Raw genomic sequence first — 21,883 nt, forward strand, 5'->3', positions numbered from 1 at the left:
AAAATTAACACTTTTTTATTTGATCTTTTTTAAATTTAACCAACTTTTTAAATTAAAATAATTATTTTTAAAAAATTGTAAAAAAATTATATTTACTTTTATAATTATTTAAATTATTATTTTACTAGTAATAATAATATAAAGTTAATAACATTATTTTCAGTAAACCAAGACGAGTGTTACAAAACTAGAGAAAAAAAAATTAAAACGTCGACAGCAGGATTCGAACCTGCGCAGGCATAGCCCAACAGATTTCGAGTCTGTCTCCTTAACCACTCGGACATATCGACGTTTGTTATGGATTACCTTCAAGACGTATTTTTTATAAAGATTAAAATGACCATAAAACTTGTCATCTAAACTGGTTGGTGGCTTGGTGGGGTAAATAAAAGGACTTGAATTGGTCCCAGAAGAAGCACATGCCCAGAAAAAAAAGAAGGTGTACATGGTAAATTTAGTCAATTACATGACAGTTGACAGAGAAAGAAAGAAAAAGGGAGAGATGTGGGGGCACCTAGGCCACTAAAATATTGGACCCTCATGGTGGTGTTGGTGCACAGATATAAAACTCTTTCAGCAGTGAAGATGGAACAAACATGAGAAGAAGGGTCAAAGCCAGATATAAAGCTTAAGTTCTAAGTCTTATTTTTCTTAATTTTCCTTCCCTCTGACTTGCTGTAGAAAAAGAAACCATAATTAGTCATAAAATATGCTGTTATTTAAGAGGCTAGTAGTAATATTATTTTTGCAGGAATGTCAGAAGGTTCGATGCTCTATTATGGTATAATAATAGGCTATCTATATCTAAATTCACACACCAAAATATAATTATTTTCTCTTTCTCTCTCTTGCTTCTTGCTTGCGTTGTGGTGTGTGCTCTCTCTGACTCATAACCCGTCCGCACATATTATATTTCACCCTTCTGTCTTTATATGACTTGTTGCTTCTCATTCACTTCGAGCTTTGTCTTTGTTGTGTCCTGTGGAAAACCACATTACTTCTGCGCCAATTGACTAGTACCACCCAGTCTTGTGACCACTTTTGCTTTGTCTTCTTCTTAGTCTCAGAATATGATCTTGTTAGTCCTTCTTCCTCTTCCCTTCCCAGTTTGGCTTTCTCATGAATCTCCCTTTCTTGGATTATCTTTCATGTAAGATAAGCCCCAGAAAGCCAATTCAGAAGACCCTTAATCTGTGTTGTTGTGCTTTAGTTTTTTTTTTCTTCTGTCTTTATTTATTTGTTTTAAGTTATGGAAGCTTGCTGCTGCAACCTTGAAGTGGATGTAAATGGAGAAGAGACCTTCATGGTGGACAAGGTAACCCTTTCTCTATCTTCTTTATTGCTTGGCTCAATACTCCTGTTTTTGAAAATCTTGTTACCTGTTTTGTTTCAAAACTTTATTCACAAATTTCACAGAATAAAAGAGAGGACTTTGTTGGACAATGGTTCACTTTTTTTCGTTTTTATTCTTCTTCTATGTTTTTACCGTTATTGTAAATTCTCAATCCTTTGTTGTTTCCTTTTCCTTTAGGTTTGTTTATAGGATCTAGCATCTAATATCTATGCTGAAACGTAGTAGTCACATGGTTAGTTTTTTCATGACATTTGGTCGATGGTTGATTGTTTCAGTTAAACGAGTTCATGCTAAATGCTGCTATACTCATGAATATAGAGTAATTATGGTTCAATGATTTTATACTTTGCAATTTTTAATTTTTGTTTCTCTCTTCTGCTTTCTAGCTAGTAGTAGTGGCTCACCCTGAATTACTTTATGATTCGTGTATGTAGCTTTCCGCCCATCATTAATTTGCACCTACATAGCAGTGAGGTGGGGCAACTTCTGTGTCTCCATCCCAGCAATAAATTCCATCTCCATTTTTACTGACCACAAGCATGAATCACCTTTTCATCTTTTCTTTTTGTTTTTATTTTTATATGTTGCATGTCACACATTAAATGCTGCTGCTATGGTCTTCTGAGCCTTAAATGTTCTCACCTTCGTTTTGTTTGTTTTATTCACATTTTTTTCTGAGAGGGACCGAGGGTTGCTTTCATGCCATTTATTTACTTTCTATATCCTTCCATGCCAGATGATTTGTGAATAGAGGTTTTCCTGCTCACACTTACTTATAATTTATTGTCCATAACGACTCCAATCCATTCCTTTGGTATCAGAGCTTTAATTGGAGTGGAACTTTCCCTTCATTCTCTTCCTTTCCCTTTTTTCATTTGTCCTTTTTCAGTCTATGTGCTCCAGTGATTCCCTGTTTTTGGCGAGTTATTTTGGTATCTGATTAAATCTACTACTGTCTGTGATTGCTTTTTCCACAAAAGTAAAATAAAATAATTTCCCTTTAACAGTTTTGCTGCAATTTCTTCTTTATCCAGTTGTTTCATGGTGTATTATCTGTTCTCTTGTTTATTAATCATCTAACTTGGTGCTTTTGCAGACTGTTATTACACATTATTCAAACAAGTTTGCTAGATTATTTGGAAAGTCTGGTGGTGCCACAGGAAAGCTTAAAGTAATATTTCACGATTTTCCAGGAGGTGCAGAAGGTTTTGAGCTTATGTTAAAATTCTGTTACAACAATGGAACAGCTGATATAAGTCCTTCAAATTTGTTCCTTGCGCGTTGTGCTGCTGAGTACATGGAAATGAAGGAACCTGTGGCTGATGTATCTAACTTATTGGAGCTAACTGAAAAGTCACTCCACGAGATCAACTATTGGACTTGGTCAGATGTTTTGATTGCTTTGAAGCAGTGCCAGAATTTACTAGTTCTAGATTGTTCGGAGATGGTAGAAAAATGCTTGGACACTATTGTGGGGAGGCTGGTTTTGGCTAGTGAAGCAAGTCCTTGTCCATCAACTAGTTCCACAGATAGTTCTTGGATTCGGTTTTCATGTGACTCTAAGAGCACTGAGAGTGTAAAAACAAGTTTCACTCGTTTGACATGGTGGTTTGAAGATCTCCTTTTTTTCAGTCCCTTGTTAGTTGCAATGTTGGTTAAGTCAATGCTTGCGCGAAAGATGGACCATGTTTTGATCAGCAAGTTTCTTCTCTACTATCAGAAGGCTAAATTCTCCACTTCTACTACAGAAGAGAAGAGCAAGATAATAGAAATGGTCATAGATATGCATTATGATATGGATCTAAGTTGTGTTCCTTGCAAGACTTTGTTTGGGATTCTGAGGGTAACTTTAGGTTTAAATATAAGCAAATGTAGCAGGAACAGGTTGGAGACTATGATTGGTTCCCAATTGGATCAAGCAACCTTGGACAATTTGCTTGTTCCATCTCCTTATGGAATAAGCTACTTGTATGATGTGAACCTTGTTTTGAGATTTTTGAAGGCATTCTTGCGAAGAGGAAATGGTTCAGTCACTCCCATTCGGATGAAGAAAGTTGCGAGCTTAATAGATTTGTATACAGCAGAAATAGCCCCTGATCCTTGTTTGAAAATTTCCAAGTTCTTGGCTCTTGCCACAGCACTTCCAGATTCTGCAAGAGATTCTTATGATGAGATCTACCAAGCAATGGACATGTATCTTGAGGTATAATAATTAACAATTCTTTCCAGTTTAATTATAACGTTGGAACTATCTGACTTCAGTCATATGGTTAATTTTTATGCATTGTACAAATTGTCAACTCATAAGAAATCATCTTTATTACGACTTTCAAGTAGTTACTCACCTTTATTGTTATAGGTACATGCTCAATTGTCACAGGAAGAACGAGTGAAGATATGCTGTGTTTTAAACTATGAGAAGCTTTCACCTCAAGCTTGCCTACACCTATCTCAGAACAAAAAATTTCCTTCAAAATCTGCAGTTCAGGCTCTTATCTCTCAACAATCTAAGCTAAAAAATTTACTCCATGTTACTCCCAGTACAAGTTCATACAACGATTCACCTTGCAGCTCCAACGGGGCTGCTCAAAAGGTAAAGAAAGATAAAACCAGTGAACAGGTTGTGTTGTATGCTGGCAATTTTGATCTTGCTACAGATAATGAGAAACTCAAAGCACATTTACAAGGAATGCAGTGGAGGGTCATGGAATTAGAGAAATTCTGTAGGAAAATGCAAGTCCAAATGGCAAAGATCACAAAATCAAAAGCATCAGGCAATAGTTATGCAAAATCTTTGCCAAAGCTATGCTCATGAGTCATGGCACAATTTTTTGCTGTTGGATTTTTGTTTATTTTCCCCTGTAATCTTCACATCTGTATAGTACAGGAATGAGTTGTGTCTGTAGTTTTTGATCTTTTCCGCGTAATTAAGAACAGTGATATATTGATTGTACAGTCATGAAATAATGGAAGAGACTTCAAAGAATTTCAGATTAGAGTGTGGACAATAACCTTGTGTAAGAAACACATCATGTTCTTCCTAGATTACTTTAAAAAGAGTCTTATCGTAATAATACTATCAAAAAGTGATGATTCATTAGACCATTACTTACACTAACCGTGTACTAACCACATTTCTCATAATGCAACTTTCAAGAACCCCCCTTCAAATTATGAACATTGGTCTTTGAATTTATCACTGTTCATTCATCTCTGATTCGTTGTAACTAGTAAATCAAAGTTGACCCTTCAACTGCAAATAGAAGCATGGCCAGAACGATGGTTTCACATCAAGTTTCAACCAATAAAATCATGGTTTGTTGGATTGCCCCTACATGAAGACAATGCAGTAGTTGACACTCATAAAATACAAAGTAGTTACTGTTATCACCAGCCACCACTACCTGAATATGCAAGCGTGTCAGATGAATTCAAGAAAAATGTAATAAGCTGATTGCTGAACCGTTGTAATATACTTGAATACACTCTGAATTGAACAGTACTATGTTAGGATAAAGAATTTCTTGGTGTTGACTCAAATTCCAAACCAATCACGAGGAAGATTAGTTGTAAGATGTTCAATATGCATGGAGGTCCCATCTGCGTTGCAAATTGGTAATAATGCAATTGATTGTGAGTTAGAAGAGGTGGAACTGGTCCCTCTAGTTTATGCAGCTCCATCTTCACGCTTGTCTGTATTAGGCATAACAAAAATGTCCCACATCGACTAGCCAAAATACATCATCATCGTCATAAACTAAAGGTACTAATTACTAAACCTTCCATTTTGTAAATAAAGGTAGAGCTACTATACAACACAATGAATTGAAAGGAGATATTATAAAAATTAACAAAGTTTTCATATATTTTTAGATTAAAACCATTATTCGAACAAGAATTAGAGATGATTTGACTGAGATAATAATATATATATTTCACATGTTATAAATCAAGTTGAACTTTAAATATTAGTATGAAAACATAATGAAGTTGTTGTAGTGATTCAAGAATCCATTCGGACCACACAATGAGAAGATACGAAAAGAGTAAACTCGGTATCTTCTGACACGATTTAGGAACTAGGACCCACAATAACAACAATTATATTTTTCTTCAAGATTTTCATTAGTTTAGTTTTAATACTTTTAGTTTTGATAGCTTAAGTTTTGATTATACTTTTAATCTTGACACTGTGTTGGAAACATTTAGTACAAAAAATTGTGTTCGACGTTTTCTGCTTTTTCAACTTTGAAAATATTGTAAAAGCAAATAAATTTATTTAAAAAAAAATGCTCCAATTAACATATGTTAGTATACTACTAAACAAATGTCAATTGACATCGATCTATATTGCAATTGAAGTCTATCTATACAATATCTGACATCAATTGCTATCGATTTTCAGTGCAAAGATAACATTTTACAATGTCCTATTTTTGTTCATCAACAAAACATTCACAAAAATTTGTGCTTAGCGAAGCAGATCCTATCGCTTAACGTCCTTGGATGTAAGTTTGGTTTTTTTGTCGTCGTCAATTGACGTTGATTGACTCAGAATCAACGTCCTTCAACGTCAACTTTTTACTTTGACGTCAATTTAATATTTTCGATTAAAATGTCAAAGCTTAGACTGACATGAAAGATTGAAAGTAAGAGACTTCAAAATTCAATTTTGTAGTAATAACAATATAAAATTATTTTGACCTTTTTCTTTTAATCATTTACTTTAAAAACAAACATTATAGTTTTCTCTTTTTTAAAAAATATTGATATTCAAATAAACATGTACTTCTTTCATACTTAAATATATGAAAAAAAGAAGCATATATGTTGTTTTAAATAAAAGGTTTAATTGCTTTCTTTGTTCTTGGTTTGGTATAGTGTGTCATGTCCATTTCTTGTTTTATCTTATGCGAGACTTTGTTTGTACTCACTTCCACCTCCCCTACAACAAAAGTTCTCATGATACATTTGGTTATTTGTTACTGGCCACCTGCCAGGGCTTTAGGTCACCAGACCTAAACCATGGGCTCTGATACTATTTGTATGGAGGTTCAACACATGCATAGAGATCTCCACAGTGACAAAACCCTCATGGATTTGCTTTTGGTACCATTCCAAAATGTCTCTTACCAATAGAGGTATCTTATGTGTATATAAACTCATGTCTATCTCTGGTTTTATCTATTGTGAGACTTTGTTTGTACCCAACATCATGTGTGTGTCTGCGTATTTAATGGAAGAGATTTGATTGAAACAAATTTTACTTACATTTGACGAAATTGACACTTTTAAACTAAGTTTGAATGTAATTAAAACTTTTTTAAAAGGGTGGACGAACTTGGCACGCTGCATCAAACAAGAAAAAAAAAACAATTAAACCTAAATAAAAATAAACTTTAACTAATTCTACCTACTCAAGAAACCCATTTCCTGACTACACTCTTTATTTAATTCAGATTTTATTTTTAATGACACTCTCTTATTTTCCTAACACCAATCACTTGACCATTAAAATGAAAATAAAGAAAGCATTCTCATGTTTCTGTAAATTGAAGGATTTTCCATCAAGTGGATGCTATTCAATTTCCCATAAAATTGAGAAAATTAAATTTACTTAATTAACATTTTAATAGACATGAATTTACTATTTATACTTGTATATATCTTCTCTGATATTATCATAGGATAATTTGGCATACTTAAGCGTCTTTCAAAAGATTTTATTGAATATATCTCAACAAAAATTAAGACTTGAACTCATAAAAATAATTAGGTTGATACTTATAGTTTAAAGATGACTATTGTGCACTCTACCCTTGACGAGGTTGAATAAATGTTAAAAAATAGAGAAAGTTTATATAAGAAAAACTTAAAGGTGGTTAGAGGAATTTACGTTTTTTTAATTTTGTATCAATGCAATATAAAAGGTGTTTACTGTTCTTTATTAACTAATTTTTTTCTTTTTTTTAATAATTGATTTGTCTGTAGCTATCATCTTATTAACTAATTTATCATATAAGTGAAGTGTAATTATATCTAGTATTTAAAATAATACAAAGTAATTAATCCAACCAAATTCAAACGAAGCTATCAGCACATTGCTGTCCATATAGTAATCCAAACCATATATGCACTAGGCATTATTAGTTGTATTTGGCTATTGTATCATATATGCTGTTTGGTCCATGGAGAAAATTGTCTTAACAAATAAATATATAATAATGTTCTTTTGTCTACCTATCGAATATTTTCGTACCCATAGGCCATGTCTCAAAAACAGCACATGTTGTTGTGGGACTAACTAAAGAAGCTACTGGAACCCTATTTAATATACTGGACCTCAACCATACACTCTCAATGTTTTTCTATTAGTCATACACTTTATTTATTTTCCTTAAGAATTTGTTTGTAACAAAACTACAAGTATAAATATAAATATGTGGGAGTTAGAATACTATTGGAGATTTCAAATTATCTTGAAATAATAAAAATTTACACTATACAATTTATTGCAAATTATACAAGCAAGTTTTATAATGTTAAAATGGATTTAAAATTCCCTTCTTTAAGATGTATTAAAGTCATTCAAATCATAGTTTTGCAAGAATGTTTTATAGGTTGGCAAACGATTATAACTATAATCTTACATTAATATTAAACCACTTATAAATATATAATTTCATATTAAAAATCGGATCATCCATAAATATTTAAGATCTATCTTATCATATGTTGTCAAACCACTTATAAAATTTTAGTCTTGATTCAATATCAAATTACTCGTAAAGATTTAGTTTCAGATTCAAAATCGAATATCTATAAATATTTAATCTCGTTTTCAGTGACACAAGATTTAATTTATACAAACAGGATAATTAAAATGACGTTATTATTTCTCTTTTCTACAATTTGGCAAGAAAAACTTAAACTCTATGGGACTCGTGTGAGACTTATGGAGAGTCAACCACATAAACAACGCTTAGTTCTTGAATTTGAAACTCCATTTTTGCATCATTATCATATAACGTAGCAGAAACTTTTTGGGTCAACAAATCAAAATACTAAACTGCACAGACCTAGAAAGAGGTAGAAGAGTAGCGTCTAAGGGAAATGCAACGAGAGATAAAAACCTTTATATATTCAGTAATGCATTGGTTGCCACAAATCGCGAGTTTCAAATACACACTATATATATATATATATATATATATATATATATATATATATATATATATATATATATATTTCACGACACATGCAAACACGGAATTCTCAACGAAGACCAAAGAAACTAAATAAATTACACAAGGAACTTGGTAAGTACATTAAACTACCAACTTGGTTTGGTTTGGTTTTCTTAAACAGTGCATGTCTTGCTCGTTACGGCACATGAAAGATGACTTTTAGGACGTTGACACAGTGACAGTGAAAAATGCAGAGGGAAACATACCCAAATTTTACGTTAGCTATAACAACCTTCTTCGTTAGAGCATGTAAGGACAAGGGGACAGAGTGACCACATAACGACACAGTTTAGCATCTTCCTCAGTGCCACTTCCAAGTAGAAAACACTGACTAGGACATCTTTTTATTACAAAATTGGTGACAAAGATGTCTTAACAGTTGCAATTAAGGATTTTATTCCATTCATTTATTTTTGTTAAGTTCTCAAGTTACCTTGTTTATGGGAGAAAAATGAAGGATTTGGCATCTAGCTGATGATATTTGGAGGAACTTGCTACTGGATAAGCTTGTTGAAAACCTGAATGCTTGAATTTTAGCTGTGTTTAGTAGTTTAATTATGCTTTTTTTATTATTAAATAATGAAGTTTTGTTACACGGAAACTTGTGTCAACTGTATTATTATAAGTTAAGAATAACTTATTCTATAAATTTTATCATGAAATGTAAAGAACTAAAATAAAGAGATTATGAAGAGTTTTGAAAATAACTGCTTTTATAAAATTTTAAGCTAAACTATAGTTGATAATTTCTTTTTGTGATTTTTTCAACAATTTTAATCTTTCAATTAAAAACAATTTTGAGTTAGTTCTCATTTTTTATATAATTTATTCTTCAGCTTTTTTAATTTAATTTATTGAAATTATTTATAAGTTAACTATAAGTTTCAAATGAAAAAGAAATGTATTTTTGGACACATATTATATGAAGTTACAAATTTTTGAAGATTAAAACCACCAATTATAGGAATTAAAGAAGATCAAAATTACAATTTAGCCTCAATTTATCATACAAGTTAAAGAAATGAATTGAAAATAGCTTAATATCATAAAACATTTTGTCAATGCATATAACAAGCTAAAAGAACATATTTACAAATTAATTTCATCACGAAAAAAAGTAATAAAAATAGTAAAAGAATTGTTTTGTTAAGTTGATGTAAAATCAACAATTTTAGTAATAATTACACCCTTTATAGGTTCATCATGAAGCACTCGAACCCAATATGTTGGAGATGATCAGATTGGATTTTTTGGCTGTGGTACTTTCAAGTGAACCATTATGGACAAAAAAGGTAGTGCCCATGTTCTACGGGGATGAGATTTCAAATCCACCAATATGAAGGCCCTAAATTTTTATCCTAAAATTGGTTTTTGTTGTGATGAGTGTCTTCCAGAAAAAGTTTTCCCGAATTGACTTAACAGAAAGTAAAATTGATGGGGTGCAAGAAGAAATTTGATGATGGGTGTAGAATGAAGCAGCCTAACGTGCATCTATATATATCTATATATATATATATCTATATATATATATATATCTATATATATATATATCTATATATATATATATATATATATATATATATATATATATATATATATATATATATATATATATATATATATATATACATACCCTAATAAGTTAATGCTTTTATAATCTACATTTAGATAAATATATTATTTTGAACAATTTTATTTTCTACAGCTAAATATTGATCTAAGTCTTAAAACACAAATCAAAATAGACACTAATTTAAGGATGGTTTGTTTTCTTTATATATCATGTGGGACATATCATCAACGTTTGACTCTTTAACCACATCCAAATATACACAATAATTTAAGGGTAGTTTATTTGTGTTTCTTTATCTCTCATGTGAAAACGTATAAACTTTAATAATTTGTTTATACACTAGATGCATTTTTTTATTAAAAAGAATTGTGTTCGGACAAGATAGAAGTATGATGATAGGAAAACTCCTCTTTTAAATATTTACCACATTAGATATTTAGTATTTGAATTGAATCGTCAACTGAATTGAAATGTGTATAGGATTTTTTGGGGTTCAGTTACAATCAGCAACCTTAGTAAGTGGAAACCATCCATTTTAAAAAAAAAAAACTAATGGATCCAAATATTCAAAATTAAAGGGACGGAACGCAATAAATTAAGTTATTTAATTAACTAACTAAAAGAGTTGTTTATTGTAATTTTTTATGGCCTTATTATACCATAAATTTAAACATTTTACACAAAACTTTGTTTCAATGATAAACTGGTTAGTGTATGACAGCTTAAGCTAATTATGTAAATCCGACAATTAATTTCATATATTACTACTTGAACCATTTCTTTTATTAATTTTGTTCATAAGTTATTGTTGAAGCAACTTTTATATATGAATAATACACAACTCAAGATAAACTTCTATGAAGTATACTTTTTGTTGCAATTCATATATGGTGTCTTTTGTAATTCGTAAATTCAAATATATATTTTTTTTGGTTGAAGTAAGATAATGGTATTGTTATATTAAAAAAAAAGGTATGTATTGGATATTTTGAAGAAAATTAAGTTAATCAAAAAATTTGTTGATACATGTACGGATTCCAATTCCAAATTCTTACCTATTCAGGAGAGCCTTTATAAAATCTTAAGAGTAGAATTGTTATTTGAGTTACAAGCCTATGGACCCTTCACTCCCTCTAAAACTAAGTCCTATTTTGCTGGCCTATTTAATACAGGTTTTCTAAAAGTCTCAACAACCAAAGTCTTACAAATTGTGGGTTTAGACATTATTAGGATGGAGCTGACAAAAAAACTAAATTAGTTCATTTTTAATACATTTTTAATTATTTCTTTCATTTGTTTTTGTAATCTTTGTCTAACAGTTTTCACATGATATTTTATTAATATCTCATTTTTCTTTTTCATTCCAAACATCTTTCTGCAATGTTGAATATCCAAGAAAAAATATAGTTTAAGAATTTTATTGCACAAGGTAGGTTTTGATTATCTAATAAAACAGAGGTAGTTTTTAGGTGACTTATAATATTTGTGCTACATATAGAAGCACCAAATACATATGTAAATACTTTTGAGTCATTATATGCATTTGCATTCTTTAAGAGAGGACTCTCTTGGTTCTTGGATTAGAACTTTGATTCTTCTTAAAGATTAACATCTTCATGGTGAATTTTCACTTAACTTATCAATATGCTAGATTATGGCATCCTCACCCATGTCTTTCTCACATTCTTCTCTAATTTATTTTTGTTGTGTCTCTTGAGAATTCAAATTCAGAAAAGATCAACAAAAGCTTATATTTATACTAATTCTAATAGATTTTTACTTACCACCGGTCTAATTACACTCCAATCATACCTTAATACCATTATCCAACTAATTTGTGCTAAACTACTTTTAAACAGATAAAATGTGCTAGATGTACACCGATCAATCATGTTTAAGGTCAACTATTGTTGTGACCAATTGACCTGTAAGTGGTTACCTACTCTTTGGGTATTTGGTTGGTTGGTCCACTAGTGCAGAAACGGCTTTTGACGTCACCCAATAGACGTCCGTCCCACGAATCCCCAACGTATATATGTGACCGGTGGCATAATAGTAAATAAGTGGACCTCTAAACGTCCGTCCGTGGTCGAGACGGACGTTTTAAACATTATAGACGTCCGTCACACGCGGACGGACGTTTTAAAGGCTGCCGTTGTCAATCCTTGAACGTCCGTCCTGGGTCGAGCTGGACGTTTATAGTATTATAGACGTCCGTCACACGCGGACGGACGTTTTATAGGCGTACGTTTTCAATCTCTGAACGTCCGTCCTGAGGTGAGCGGACGTCCGTGCGCGTGGCGAGTACGTTGATTAACCTCGAACGTCCGTCCTGTGAGAGCGCGAACGTCCGTCCTCAGAACGGACGTTCAGAGGACTGACAGAGTCAATCTCTGAACGTCCGTCCTGGGTGAGCAGACGTCCGTGCGCGTGGCGAGCATGTTCATTAACAAAGAACGTCCGTCCTGTGAGTGCGCGAACGTCCGTCCTCAGAACGGACGTTCAGAGGACTGACAGAGTCAATCTTTGAACGTCCGTCCTGGGTGAGCGGACGTCCGTGCGCTTGGCGAGTATGTTCATTAACAAAGAACGTCCGTCCTGTGAGTGCGCGAACGTCCGTCCTCAGAACGGACGTTCAGAGGACTGACAAACATGCTTTTTGAACGTCCGTCCCTGGCCGAGACGGACGTTTATAGTGTTATGAACGTCCGTCCTAGGTGACGGACGTTTAAAAGCTCAACAGTGAAAATCATGTGCACTTGTGAACGTCCGTTCCTGGCCGAGACGGACGTTCATAAGGTTAATAGGTTGTTCTGTGTATAGCTTTTTGAACGTCCGTCCCAGGTTGAGACGGACGTTTATAATGATATGAATTTAATATGCTGACAACTGAACGTTTATAAGCTGAACGTTTCAAATACCATGGCAGCCATTATAGACGTCCGTCCCCGCATCACGGACGTTTAAAGTACTGACAGGTTGTTGGGTATTTAATTGTCTTCAGTCCTTACACGTCCAGTCTGGAGGGCACGGACGTCTATAATATTATAGACGTCCGTGCCCTCCCAGGACGGACGTTTATGTACTGACAGGGGTAGTTGGGTATTTAATTCTCTGCAGGTTTAGGTTTAGGGTTTACACGTCCAGTCTGGGGGCACGGACGTCTATAATATTATAGACGTCCGTGCCCTCGTAGGACGGACGTTTATGGGCTGCCATGGGGAGTTGAAACGTTCAGTTGTTCAGTACAATAGACGTCCGTGACCCAGGACGGACGTTTAAAGCACCCGCGAATATGATTTTTAAATCGTCAAAGACGTCATATTAGTGACGAAACGGACGTCTATACTATTATAAACGTCCGTCCCCCAGAGTGTCGGACGTCTAAGATTATAAAACCTTTGCTCCCGCGAACGTGACCAGTTACCTTGCTCCGCAAACGCGCAACCACTGTTCATCGTCTTCCTCCGCAGAACGCTGCTGCGCCATTGATTTGCAGGTGCGTTTTCTCACTTTTGGACCGTTTAAAATTACATTTAATCCGATTACATTGCTCTGTGATGAAATGTCTTTGATTTGAACCGATTAAAAATTGTTTTGGGTCCGTTTTTTTGCAGACTCTTGCGTGTTCTTGGACGGCTTCCTTGACCTCTTTTTGGACTGCGAGTTAGGCCGTTTAGTCCTCCACTTCCCTCCTTCTCATTTGGAATCAACTTTTCAGGTTAGCTTGTTGGTTGAAAATTTTGTGTATGCATGTATGTGGATTTTGTGTATGGACGTTTTTGACTTATGTTATTGTGTTAAACGATTAATGCGAAATGTGTATTAGTGTATAGACGTTTTTTACTGTTAAATTTTGTGTATGCATGTATGTGTTATTGTGTAAAATGTGTATTAGTTATTGCCATACATTGAGTGACACTTAGTTCCCGTTTGAAATTTAAGACAAACGATTAATCTTTTAATCGTTTGTGTTAAATTTTGAATTGTCCGATTGGACAGTTTGAAAAAATTAATTTTCATAATTTGCAATACCATGTCAATTGGAGTTTAAGGATAAGATTGATGAAATTTCGGTTCAGTACTTGTGTTGTTCTCCGGATGCATATTTGATTGTGGTCATCGTTGACTACTCTCATTTCGTGTATTTTGGAGACCAATGCGAAATGCTGCCGAAATTGTATCAATTTTATGACGTAGACTTCAATGCACGTGGCTGAGCAAATTATGAAAATTAATTTTTTTGAATGGGTAGGGCCTAACCTTGTGAGAGTTAAAACACTTGAACTGATGATTTTACGAACATAATATGGATCGAAGATGGATGAACGAACGTCGCATGAGTGAAGAATATGACAAGGGTGTTTCGCAGTTCTTGCAATACGTTGAACAAAATGCTAAGTCTGTCAACGGGACATATTTTTGTCCTTGTGTGCGTTGTCTTAATCAAATACGCCAAGACTTAGGCAATGTGCGTGACCATCTATTCATGTACGGCATAATGAGGACTTATACCGTTTGGACTTGGCATGGAGAAGTACTTGAGCAGCCTACCACGTCACGAGGAACAAATTATGTGGAAGAATGGATGAGTGACCATTTAGAGGACATGATACGTGATGTCGGTGAAGATAATTTTGGAAGGGCTAATTTGTATGATACTCTTATTAATGATTCAGAGCAACCGTTGTTCCCAGGATGCTCAAACTTTACACGCTTGTCTTCAACTTTAAAGTTGTTTAGTTTAAAAGCAAGGAATGGATGGACCGATAAAAGTTTCACCGAGTTGTTGGAGTTGTTGAAGGAGATGCTTCCAGAAAATAATACTCTACCTATTCGTAATTACGAGGCCAAAAAAATTTTATGTCCAATGGGTCTTGAATATCAAAAGATACATGCTTGTCCTAATGATTGTGTTTTGTACACAAAGGAGTTTGCTTCGTTAAACTATTGTCCAACATGTGGTTTATCCCGTTTTAAAAAGAAATCTGACAGAGTCACTGGTAATGAAGGTAATGATGGTGCACCTGCTAAGGTGATGTGGTATTTGCCTATAATACCTAGGTTCAAACGTATGTTCTCTGTTAAAGAAGATGCAAAGAACCTTAAATGGCACTCTGACGAAAGAAAGTGCGATAATCTTCTTCGACACCCTGCTGATTCTCCACAATGGAAAAAGATTGATGACAAATTCCCTGAATTTGGTGCAGATCCAAGAAACTTAAGGCTTGCACTTGCAACTGATGGTATGAATCCTTATGGAAACTTAAGTAGCAAACACAGTTCGTGGCCAGTTATGTTGATGATTTACAATCTTTCTCCTTCTTTGTGCATGAAGAGAAAATATGTGATGTTGACCATGATGATATCGGGTCCTAGACAACCTGGAAATGACATTGATGTTTACTTAGCACCTTTAATTGATGATTTGAAATTGTTGTGGGAAGAAGGCATCGACGTGTTTGATTCACATGTTCAGGAACAGTTCCGTTTGCGTGCAATGTTGTTTTGCACTATAAATGATTTCCCAGCATATGGAAACTTGAGCGGTTATAGTGTTAAAGGTCATTTTGCATGTCCCATATGTGAAGAAAACACTAGTTACCTTCAGTTGAAGCATGGTCAGAAGACAGTATATACAAGACATCGAAAATTTCTTCCTCGTAATCATCCTTATCGTAGATTGAAAAAAGCATTTAATGGAAGTGCTGAGGATGAGGTTGTGTGCAGACCCCGGAATGGTCAAGAGGTGTACAACGAAGTCAAAAACATTGACATTGTGTTTGGAAAACATCATAAAAGTACCTCTGCAAAGACCATTTGGAAGAAACGATCGATATTTTTTAAGCTTCCATATTGGTGTGAACTTGATGTTAGACATTGTATTGATGTGATGCACGTTGAAAAAAATGTTTGTGACAGTGTCATCGGAACTTTATTAAACGTCAAAGGGAAGAGCAAAGACGGAATAAAGGCAAGACAAGATTTGGCTGACATGGGAATCCGATCTGAGTTACATCCACAGATAATAGGAAGACGCACCTATCTGCCCCCAGCCTGTCACACACTTTCCAAAAAAGAAAAACAAAGTTTTTGTAACTGTTTAAGAAGTGTGAAGGTTCCGCAAGGTTATTCTTCAAATATTAGTAACCTTGTGTCTATGCAAGACTTAAAGCTAGTTGGTTTAAAGTCTCACGATTGTCATGTATTGATGCAACAATTGTTACCGGTTCTTATTCGAGGCATATTACCTCCTTCTGTTAGGGGTATTCTGACACGTCTGAGTTTTTTCTTTAATGCCATTTGCAAGAAAGTTGTTGACCCTCGAGGTTTAGATGAATTGGAAAATGAGGGAATAAGACTACTATGTCAATTGGAGATGTATTTTCCACCTTCCTTTTTTGACATCATGGTACATTTGATTGTTCATCTAGTCAGAGAAATTCGAATATGTGGGCCGGTCTTCTTAAGGTGGATGTACCCAGTTGAAAGATACATGAAGATCTTAAAGGGATATGTCAAGAATCAGTATAGACCAGAAGCTTCAATCATAGAGCGATACGTTGCAGAAGAAGCCATTGAATTTTGTTCAAGTTATATGCCATCTTGTGAACCCGTCGGTCTTCCCAAGAGCAAAAACGAAGGAAAATGTGAAGGAAAGGGTGTTCGAGGTGTGACAATTCAAAGTGTTAGCAAAAAAGAAATTGACCAAGCTCATTTGTACGTCTTAAACAACACTGTTGATGTGATTCCTTACATTTCTGACCACGTTAATGAAGTAAAGGCAGCAAACCCAAAAATGAGTGAAAAATGGCATCTTAATGAACATGTGAAAACCTTCTTGGGATGGTTTAAGAAAAAGGTGTATGGGACTCCACATGTTTCTGAAACTTTATTGAGGTTATCTCGTGGACCGAACACAGAGGTCATTACATATGGTGGGTACTATATAAACAATATTTCTTTTCAGACAAAGGTAGAAGATGACAAAAGCAGAGTTCAAAATAGTGGCGTCACACTACAAGCTGAGTCTGTGCACTTTGCTAGTTCTAAAGACAAAAATCCAATCACAGCATCCATCAGTTATTTTGGAATAATACAAGAAATATGGGAAGTTGATTACGTTACTTTTAGAGTACCAGTTTTCAAGTGTAAATGGGTTGATATAAATTCTGGTGTCATGATGGATGACCTTGGTTTCACATTGGTAGACTTGAACAAGATGAATTACACTGATGAACCATTTATCATGGCTAGTCAAGCAAGACAAATATTCTACATAAGTGATCCATCGAATAACAAATGGTCAGTGGTTTTAGAAGGTAGAAACATGCATGGACATGATGATGACGATTCTCTTGATATACTTGAGACAACATCTGTTGCATGTAGACCCACTGAAGACCCAGTTGATGACGTTGCCGATGTAATGCAAGCAATTCGTAGTGATCACAACGAAGGCATTTGGGAAAAAACAATTAATTAATAGGTTAATATTTTCACTTTTATTGACTTTATATGTATGTTCATCATAATTGAATTATTACTAACGTTGTCTAATTGGTTCAGGTATGTCGGCCTCAGACTCAGGATCGGGAAAGAGCAGACGTGGACGAGGCGTCACCCGAGTGGCAGATGTGACATCCGGACGCGTGGATGGTCAGAGGAGGCATGTTGACATTGACCCCAGATCAGGTCATCCATCAGGGCCAAATGCTGATAGGTTTAGGAGTTATCTGGGCAAGTTAGCAAAAAGTCATGTCTCTATCCTTCATGCATGTTGGGATGACGTCCCAGAGGTCGACAAGAACCTCTTATGGCAAGATGTTCTGGTATGTTTAGACTTCATGCAATTTGTGATATACTTATCTGTTAACTTTTCTCTTGGTAACAAGTTTTTTGTTTTAAACAGCAACATTTTGATATTCCAAACACATTGCAAATCAGAAAGAAAGTGTTATCGCATATAGCGATAAGATTTAAGGATTTCAAGACAAGGCTGACACGACTATATGTCTTTGGAGATAGACAACATGAAAATCCATCTCAGCATTATACCTTCACAGAGGAGGATTGGATGCAGTTTCGTGCATCTAGAGAGACTGAAGAATGGAAGGTACGTTTCTTAAGATCATCTTTCATTGAGTTTTTATGATTTTAGACTTACTTATATACATGGTTTCACAGCATAAAAGGTTAGCCGCCCAAGAAAGACAAAGGCTAAACGACACACCCCACTTGTTATCACGAGGTGGATATGCAAAACTGGAGAAGAAACTGAGAAAGTCTAGAGCCGATGCCTTGGGACTTGAGTCGCCTGACCTAGCACCTGCACCTGCTAGGTACGAGCTGTGGAAGGCTGCTCGGACTAAATCTGATGGGAACATGACATCTTCCTCAGCTGCCTTGATCTCACAGAGAATTGTAAGTTCAAATTATAAGCAGTTATTTGATTGTGTATCTATCACAGCATGTCTTCTAAGTAACTTGGTTTTTTTATGTGCAGGATGAGTTGGTTGAGCAGCAGACTCAGGGGACATTTGTTGGCCAAGGTAGGGACGACATTCTGACAACTGCCATTGGAAGGCCCGAGCACCCAGGACGTGTACGTGGAGTTCCAGGGGCGATTGGTCTTCGTGACTATTTTGGCCCTACACAGAAAACCCCCCAATCAATGAGTCAGGAGACACTGAGGCAGATGGATCTTCAGTGGGAGGAAAGACTCAACCAAAGCATGAGATCAATGGAGCAACGATTCATGGAGCAGCTACAAGAACAAAAACAAATACAAAGAGCGCTTGAAGAAAAGCTGCATTCCATGACGCAAGGCCACATGGGGGCCGATGAAACTCCCACAGCACCTCGTGTCAGCACTAGAGGATCATGCTCTGCTGTAGAACCCAATGAGTATAGCGGTCAATATGAGCTGTTGGTTGATGGGGATCCCCCACGCATTGTGGCTGTCGGACGAGTGCTTGAGGGAGGGGAGACCATTCATGGTGTTGCCATATTACCCCAGCACGTGCGTGTGACCATTGACGAGGTTCGGGATCCCCAGGCTCAGGTGCCTGTACCCACTCCAGAAATTAACTTTGTGGGGGAGGCCATAGGAACATTTATTGCCTGGCCTAGAGCATTGATCATGTCCCACATCGCGACTCCACAGGTATAATGTCTTTTTCCTTAGTATTTCTATGTTAATTGTCTTCACATAATTGTTTATAAAGCTTTGACGTAAATTCTTATCTTCAGTTCACACGTCCTCAGAAGCAGCCAATTCATGATACAGTCATACATGAAGATGATGACATGGCTGAAGCAGAGGATGATCCTATATCAAAGTTAGTGACAAAATTACCCAGATTGAAGAAAGCATCATTACAACTATACTGGGATTTGAGGGTATTTGGTCTTCCCCCACATGTGCCAGTTTATATCACATTTTCTGATGCATTGGAGGTGATTGAGGGAGACAGGATGTTGAATATTTCCATCATTCAGTTGTGGTGCATGTAAGTTAGTCAATTTGGTCTTTGATATTACTTTTATTTACATTCTTATATAGTTTCTAACGACTTAACTTTGTTGTTTTAGGTACATGGACACAATCGTTGTAGACCAAGGTCGGTCTTCCATGTACGGATTTGTTGAACCTCAGACCATTCAACCGTCTGGTAACACACTTCAAAACAGACAACATTATTTGCAAACATGGATGGATGAGTCCAAAAGAGACATATACCTTGTGCCATACATTGACGGGTACGTGTTTTTATATGTGGTCAGTTTATTATTATAGTTTCCTTAATTAGTTGAATAACTATTTGTCCTTCGTGATAGGTCTCACTGGCAGCTGATGGTTATCATTCCCAAACAATGTAAAATTATATGGTTTTGTTCGTTGCACAGGAAGATGAAAAATGACTTGAGAACCATGCTTCAAGGGTAAGTGTTTCTCCAAAAAATGACTTCAATTTGATGTTAACCTTCAACTTTTATGATAAAATAGTCATATTAATTATACTTTGTGTTTTCAATCTGTACAGAGTTATTGGTAAATCTCGTGGTCAATTGGTTCAAATTTTGTATCCAAAGGTTGTAAGTCATTTATAGTTTCTAATTCATTTATGTTATTGAATGATCTAAATTTTTAACTATTTAGTTTGTTATTTTAGTGTAACCAGCAGGTAGATTCATGGGAATGTGGCTTCTATGTGATGTGTTGGATTAAGACCATCATTCGAGCTGTCATTACAGATGACTGGAATGAGGTAATGATGTATACCTTCAATACATTACAAATTAAAATCATCTTCAACTATATATGAAACAATAATGAATCTTTCTTGAATTTTGCAGCGCTTCAAGACTACATCGCCTATTGCAGAGGACACAATTAACCAGATAAGGCAGGAGTGGACCGCTTATCTTTTACAAAGATGGAGTTAGGAATAGTTATATTTCTTCTTGATTGAACATTGTTTGGTTTTAGTTTTATTTTTATGTTAATAGTTTGGTAGTGGATTGAACATTAAGTAGAATTTTGTTTATATAAAACGCATATTTATGTTATTGGAGAATTGTTCTGGGACATTTTTCTGTTTTTCAGGTGTGGTTCTATTGAGAAAACAAACAAATTTTTAAAAAAAAAACGCCCACTAGACGTCTGTTAGTGTACAGTCGGACGTCTATAGACGTCCGTCTGTGCACATACGGACGTCCCACCCCAGCGCTACACCAAAATAACTCAGCGAGGATGACGTCCGTCTTCAGACAGCAGCGGACGTTTATGTGGACGTCCGTCCTGATGCAGCGGACGTTTATATAAACGTCCGTCCTCAGGCCACGGACGTTTCTATAAACGTCCGTCCTGATGCAGCGGACGTTTATATAAACGTCCATCCTCAGGCAGAGCGGATGTTCATATAGACGTCCGTCCTCAGGAAGAGCGGACGTTCGTATAAACGTCCGTCGTGGCAGGACGGACGTCTGAGGGACGTCTACCGCATAGACGTCCGGCGTACGCCGGACGTCAAAAGGCCAAAATATCGGACGTAAAAAGCCTTTTCTGCACTAGTGGTCTGTACTATAGATACTTACATGCACACATACATATATACACACATACATATATACATACACACATACAAACATACATACATATATACATACAAACATACATACATATACAGACACATACATAGATACATACATACATACATATATATATATATATATACACATAAATACATATACATATACATTTGTACATACATACATACGTACATATTGTTGGAAGTCCCACATCGACTAGAGATAAGGCCAAATTATAATATATAAGTGAGGTGCAAACCTCACCTTACAAGCTGGTTTTGTGGGGTTGAGTTAGACTTAAAAACTCACTTTCTAATATGGTATCAGAGCCATAGAGTCTATCCTAGCGAGTTCTAAGTGGACATTCTGTAAGACCCTTGTAAACTCAAAATTTTATTAAGAGTCTATCCTAGCGAGTTCTAAGTGGACATTCTGTAAGACCCTTGTAAACTCAAAATTTTATTAAGTTGTAAAAATTTCAAGTTGTAGTGTAAAATAGAATGCTGTCAAAATTTGACATGGTTTACTATTTTATGTATAACTTTTTATACAATTAATATTTTGAGTTGATTCTTTTTCCATTAGAAAGTAGACTCAAAGAGCTTCGATTTGAGT

General features: G+C 35.2%; 3 protein-coding genes and 1 non-coding gene across 7 annotated transcripts; 3 read left to right on the forward strand and 1 right to left on the reverse strand.

Moving 5' to 3' along the window:
- Positions 1–208: 208 nt before the first annotated feature.
- TRNAS-CGA (transfer RNA serine (anticodon CGA)) lies at positions 209–290 on the reverse strand. The gene has a single exon. It is a non-coding gene; the product is annotated as a tRNA-Ser (tRNA).
- A 293-nt stretch (positions 291–583) lies between these two features.
- Positions 584–4,350, forward strand: LOC108338942 (BTB/POZ domain-containing protein At3g22104). 3 transcript variants are annotated; one of them, XM_017576023.2, is made up of 3 exons: positions 584–1,315; positions 2,451–3,557; positions 3,714–4,350. In XM_017576023.2, exons 1-3 carry the CDS (start codon positions 1,250–1,252, stop codon positions 4,167–4,169), a joined length of 1,629 nt encoding a protein of 542 aa, XP_017431512.1. In that variant the 5' UTR covers positions 584–1,249; the 3' UTR covers positions 4,170–4,350. The 3 variants fall into 3 exon arrangements, with proteins under 3 accessions (XP_017431512.1, XP_052733346.1, XP_052733347.1); XM_052877386.1 differs by lacking the exon at positions 584–1,315 and adding an exon at positions 1,727–2,333; XM_052877387.1 differs by lacking the exon at positions 584–1,315 and adding an exon at positions 1,727–2,286.
- Positions 4,351–14,495: 10,145 nt separating this feature from the next.
- On the forward strand, positions 14,496–20,744 carry LOC128196467 (uncharacterized). Of its 2 annotated transcripts, XM_052877389.1 has the most exons (6): positions 18,768–19,340; positions 19,427–19,686; positions 19,769–20,119; positions 20,221–20,269; positions 20,350–20,445; positions 20,534–20,744. In XM_052877389.1, exons 1-3 carry the CDS (start codon positions 18,849–18,851, stop codon positions 19,971–19,973), a joined length of 957 nt encoding a protein of 318 aa, XP_052733349.1. In that variant the 5' UTR covers positions 18,768–18,848; the 3' UTR covers positions 19,974–20,119; positions 20,221–20,269; positions 20,350–20,445; positions 20,534–20,744. The 2 variants fall into 2 exon arrangements, with proteins under 2 accessions (XP_052733348.1, XP_052733349.1); XM_052877388.1 differs by lacking the exons at positions 18,768–19,340; positions 19,427–19,686 and adding an exon at positions 14,496–16,056 and having other exon boundaries at positions 19,961–20,119.
- On the forward strand, positions 16,967–18,049 carry LOC128196468 (uncharacterized). The gene is made up of 2 exons (XM_052877390.1): positions 16,967–17,663; positions 17,744–18,049. The coding sequence occupies exon 1, from the start codon at positions 16,974–16,976 to the stop codon at positions 17,658–17,660; it is 687 nt and encodes a 228-aa protein (XP_052733350.1). The 5' UTR covers positions 16,967–16,973; the 3' UTR covers positions 17,661–17,663; positions 17,744–18,049.
- Positions 20,745–21,883: the final 1,139 nt, after the last annotated feature.

This window comes from Vigna angularis, chromosome 5, assembly GCF_016808095.1.
Source record: "Vigna angularis cultivar LongXiaoDou No.4 chromosome 5, ASM1680809v1, whole genome shotgun sequence".
Lineage (NCBI taxonomy): Eukaryota > Viridiplantae > Streptophyta > Magnoliopsida > Fabales > Fabaceae > Vigna > Vigna angularis.

What these genes read in the sequence shown, in the direction of transcription:
- LOC108338942 (XM_017576023.2), top strand. Translation starts at nt 1,250, where the DNA reads ATGGAAGCTTGCTGCTGCAACCTTGAAGTGGATGTAAATGGAGAAGAG. An exon ending in AGACCTTCATGGTGGACAAG is followed by an intron (nt 1,316 to 2,450) that starts GTAACCCTTTCT and finishes GTGCTTTTGCAG; the next exon opens with ACTGTTATTACACATTATTC. An exon ending in CAATGGACATGTATCTTGAG is followed by an intron (nt 3,558 to 3,713) that starts GTATAATAATTA and finishes TTATTGTTATAG; the next exon opens with GTACATGCTCAATTGTCACA.
- LOC128196467 (XM_052877388.1), top strand. Translation starts at nt 14,499, where the DNA reads ATGAACGAACGTCGCATGAGTGAAGAATATGACAAGGGTGTTTCGCAG. An exon ending in TGAACTTGATGTTAGACATT is followed by an intron (nt 16,057 to 19,960) that starts GTATTGATGTGA and finishes ATATGTGGTCAG; the next exon opens with TTTATTATTATAGTTTCCTT.
- LOC128196468 (XM_052877390.1), top strand. Translation starts at nt 16,974, where the DNA reads ATGAGTGAAAAATGGCATCTTAATGAACATGTGAAAACCTTCTTGGGA.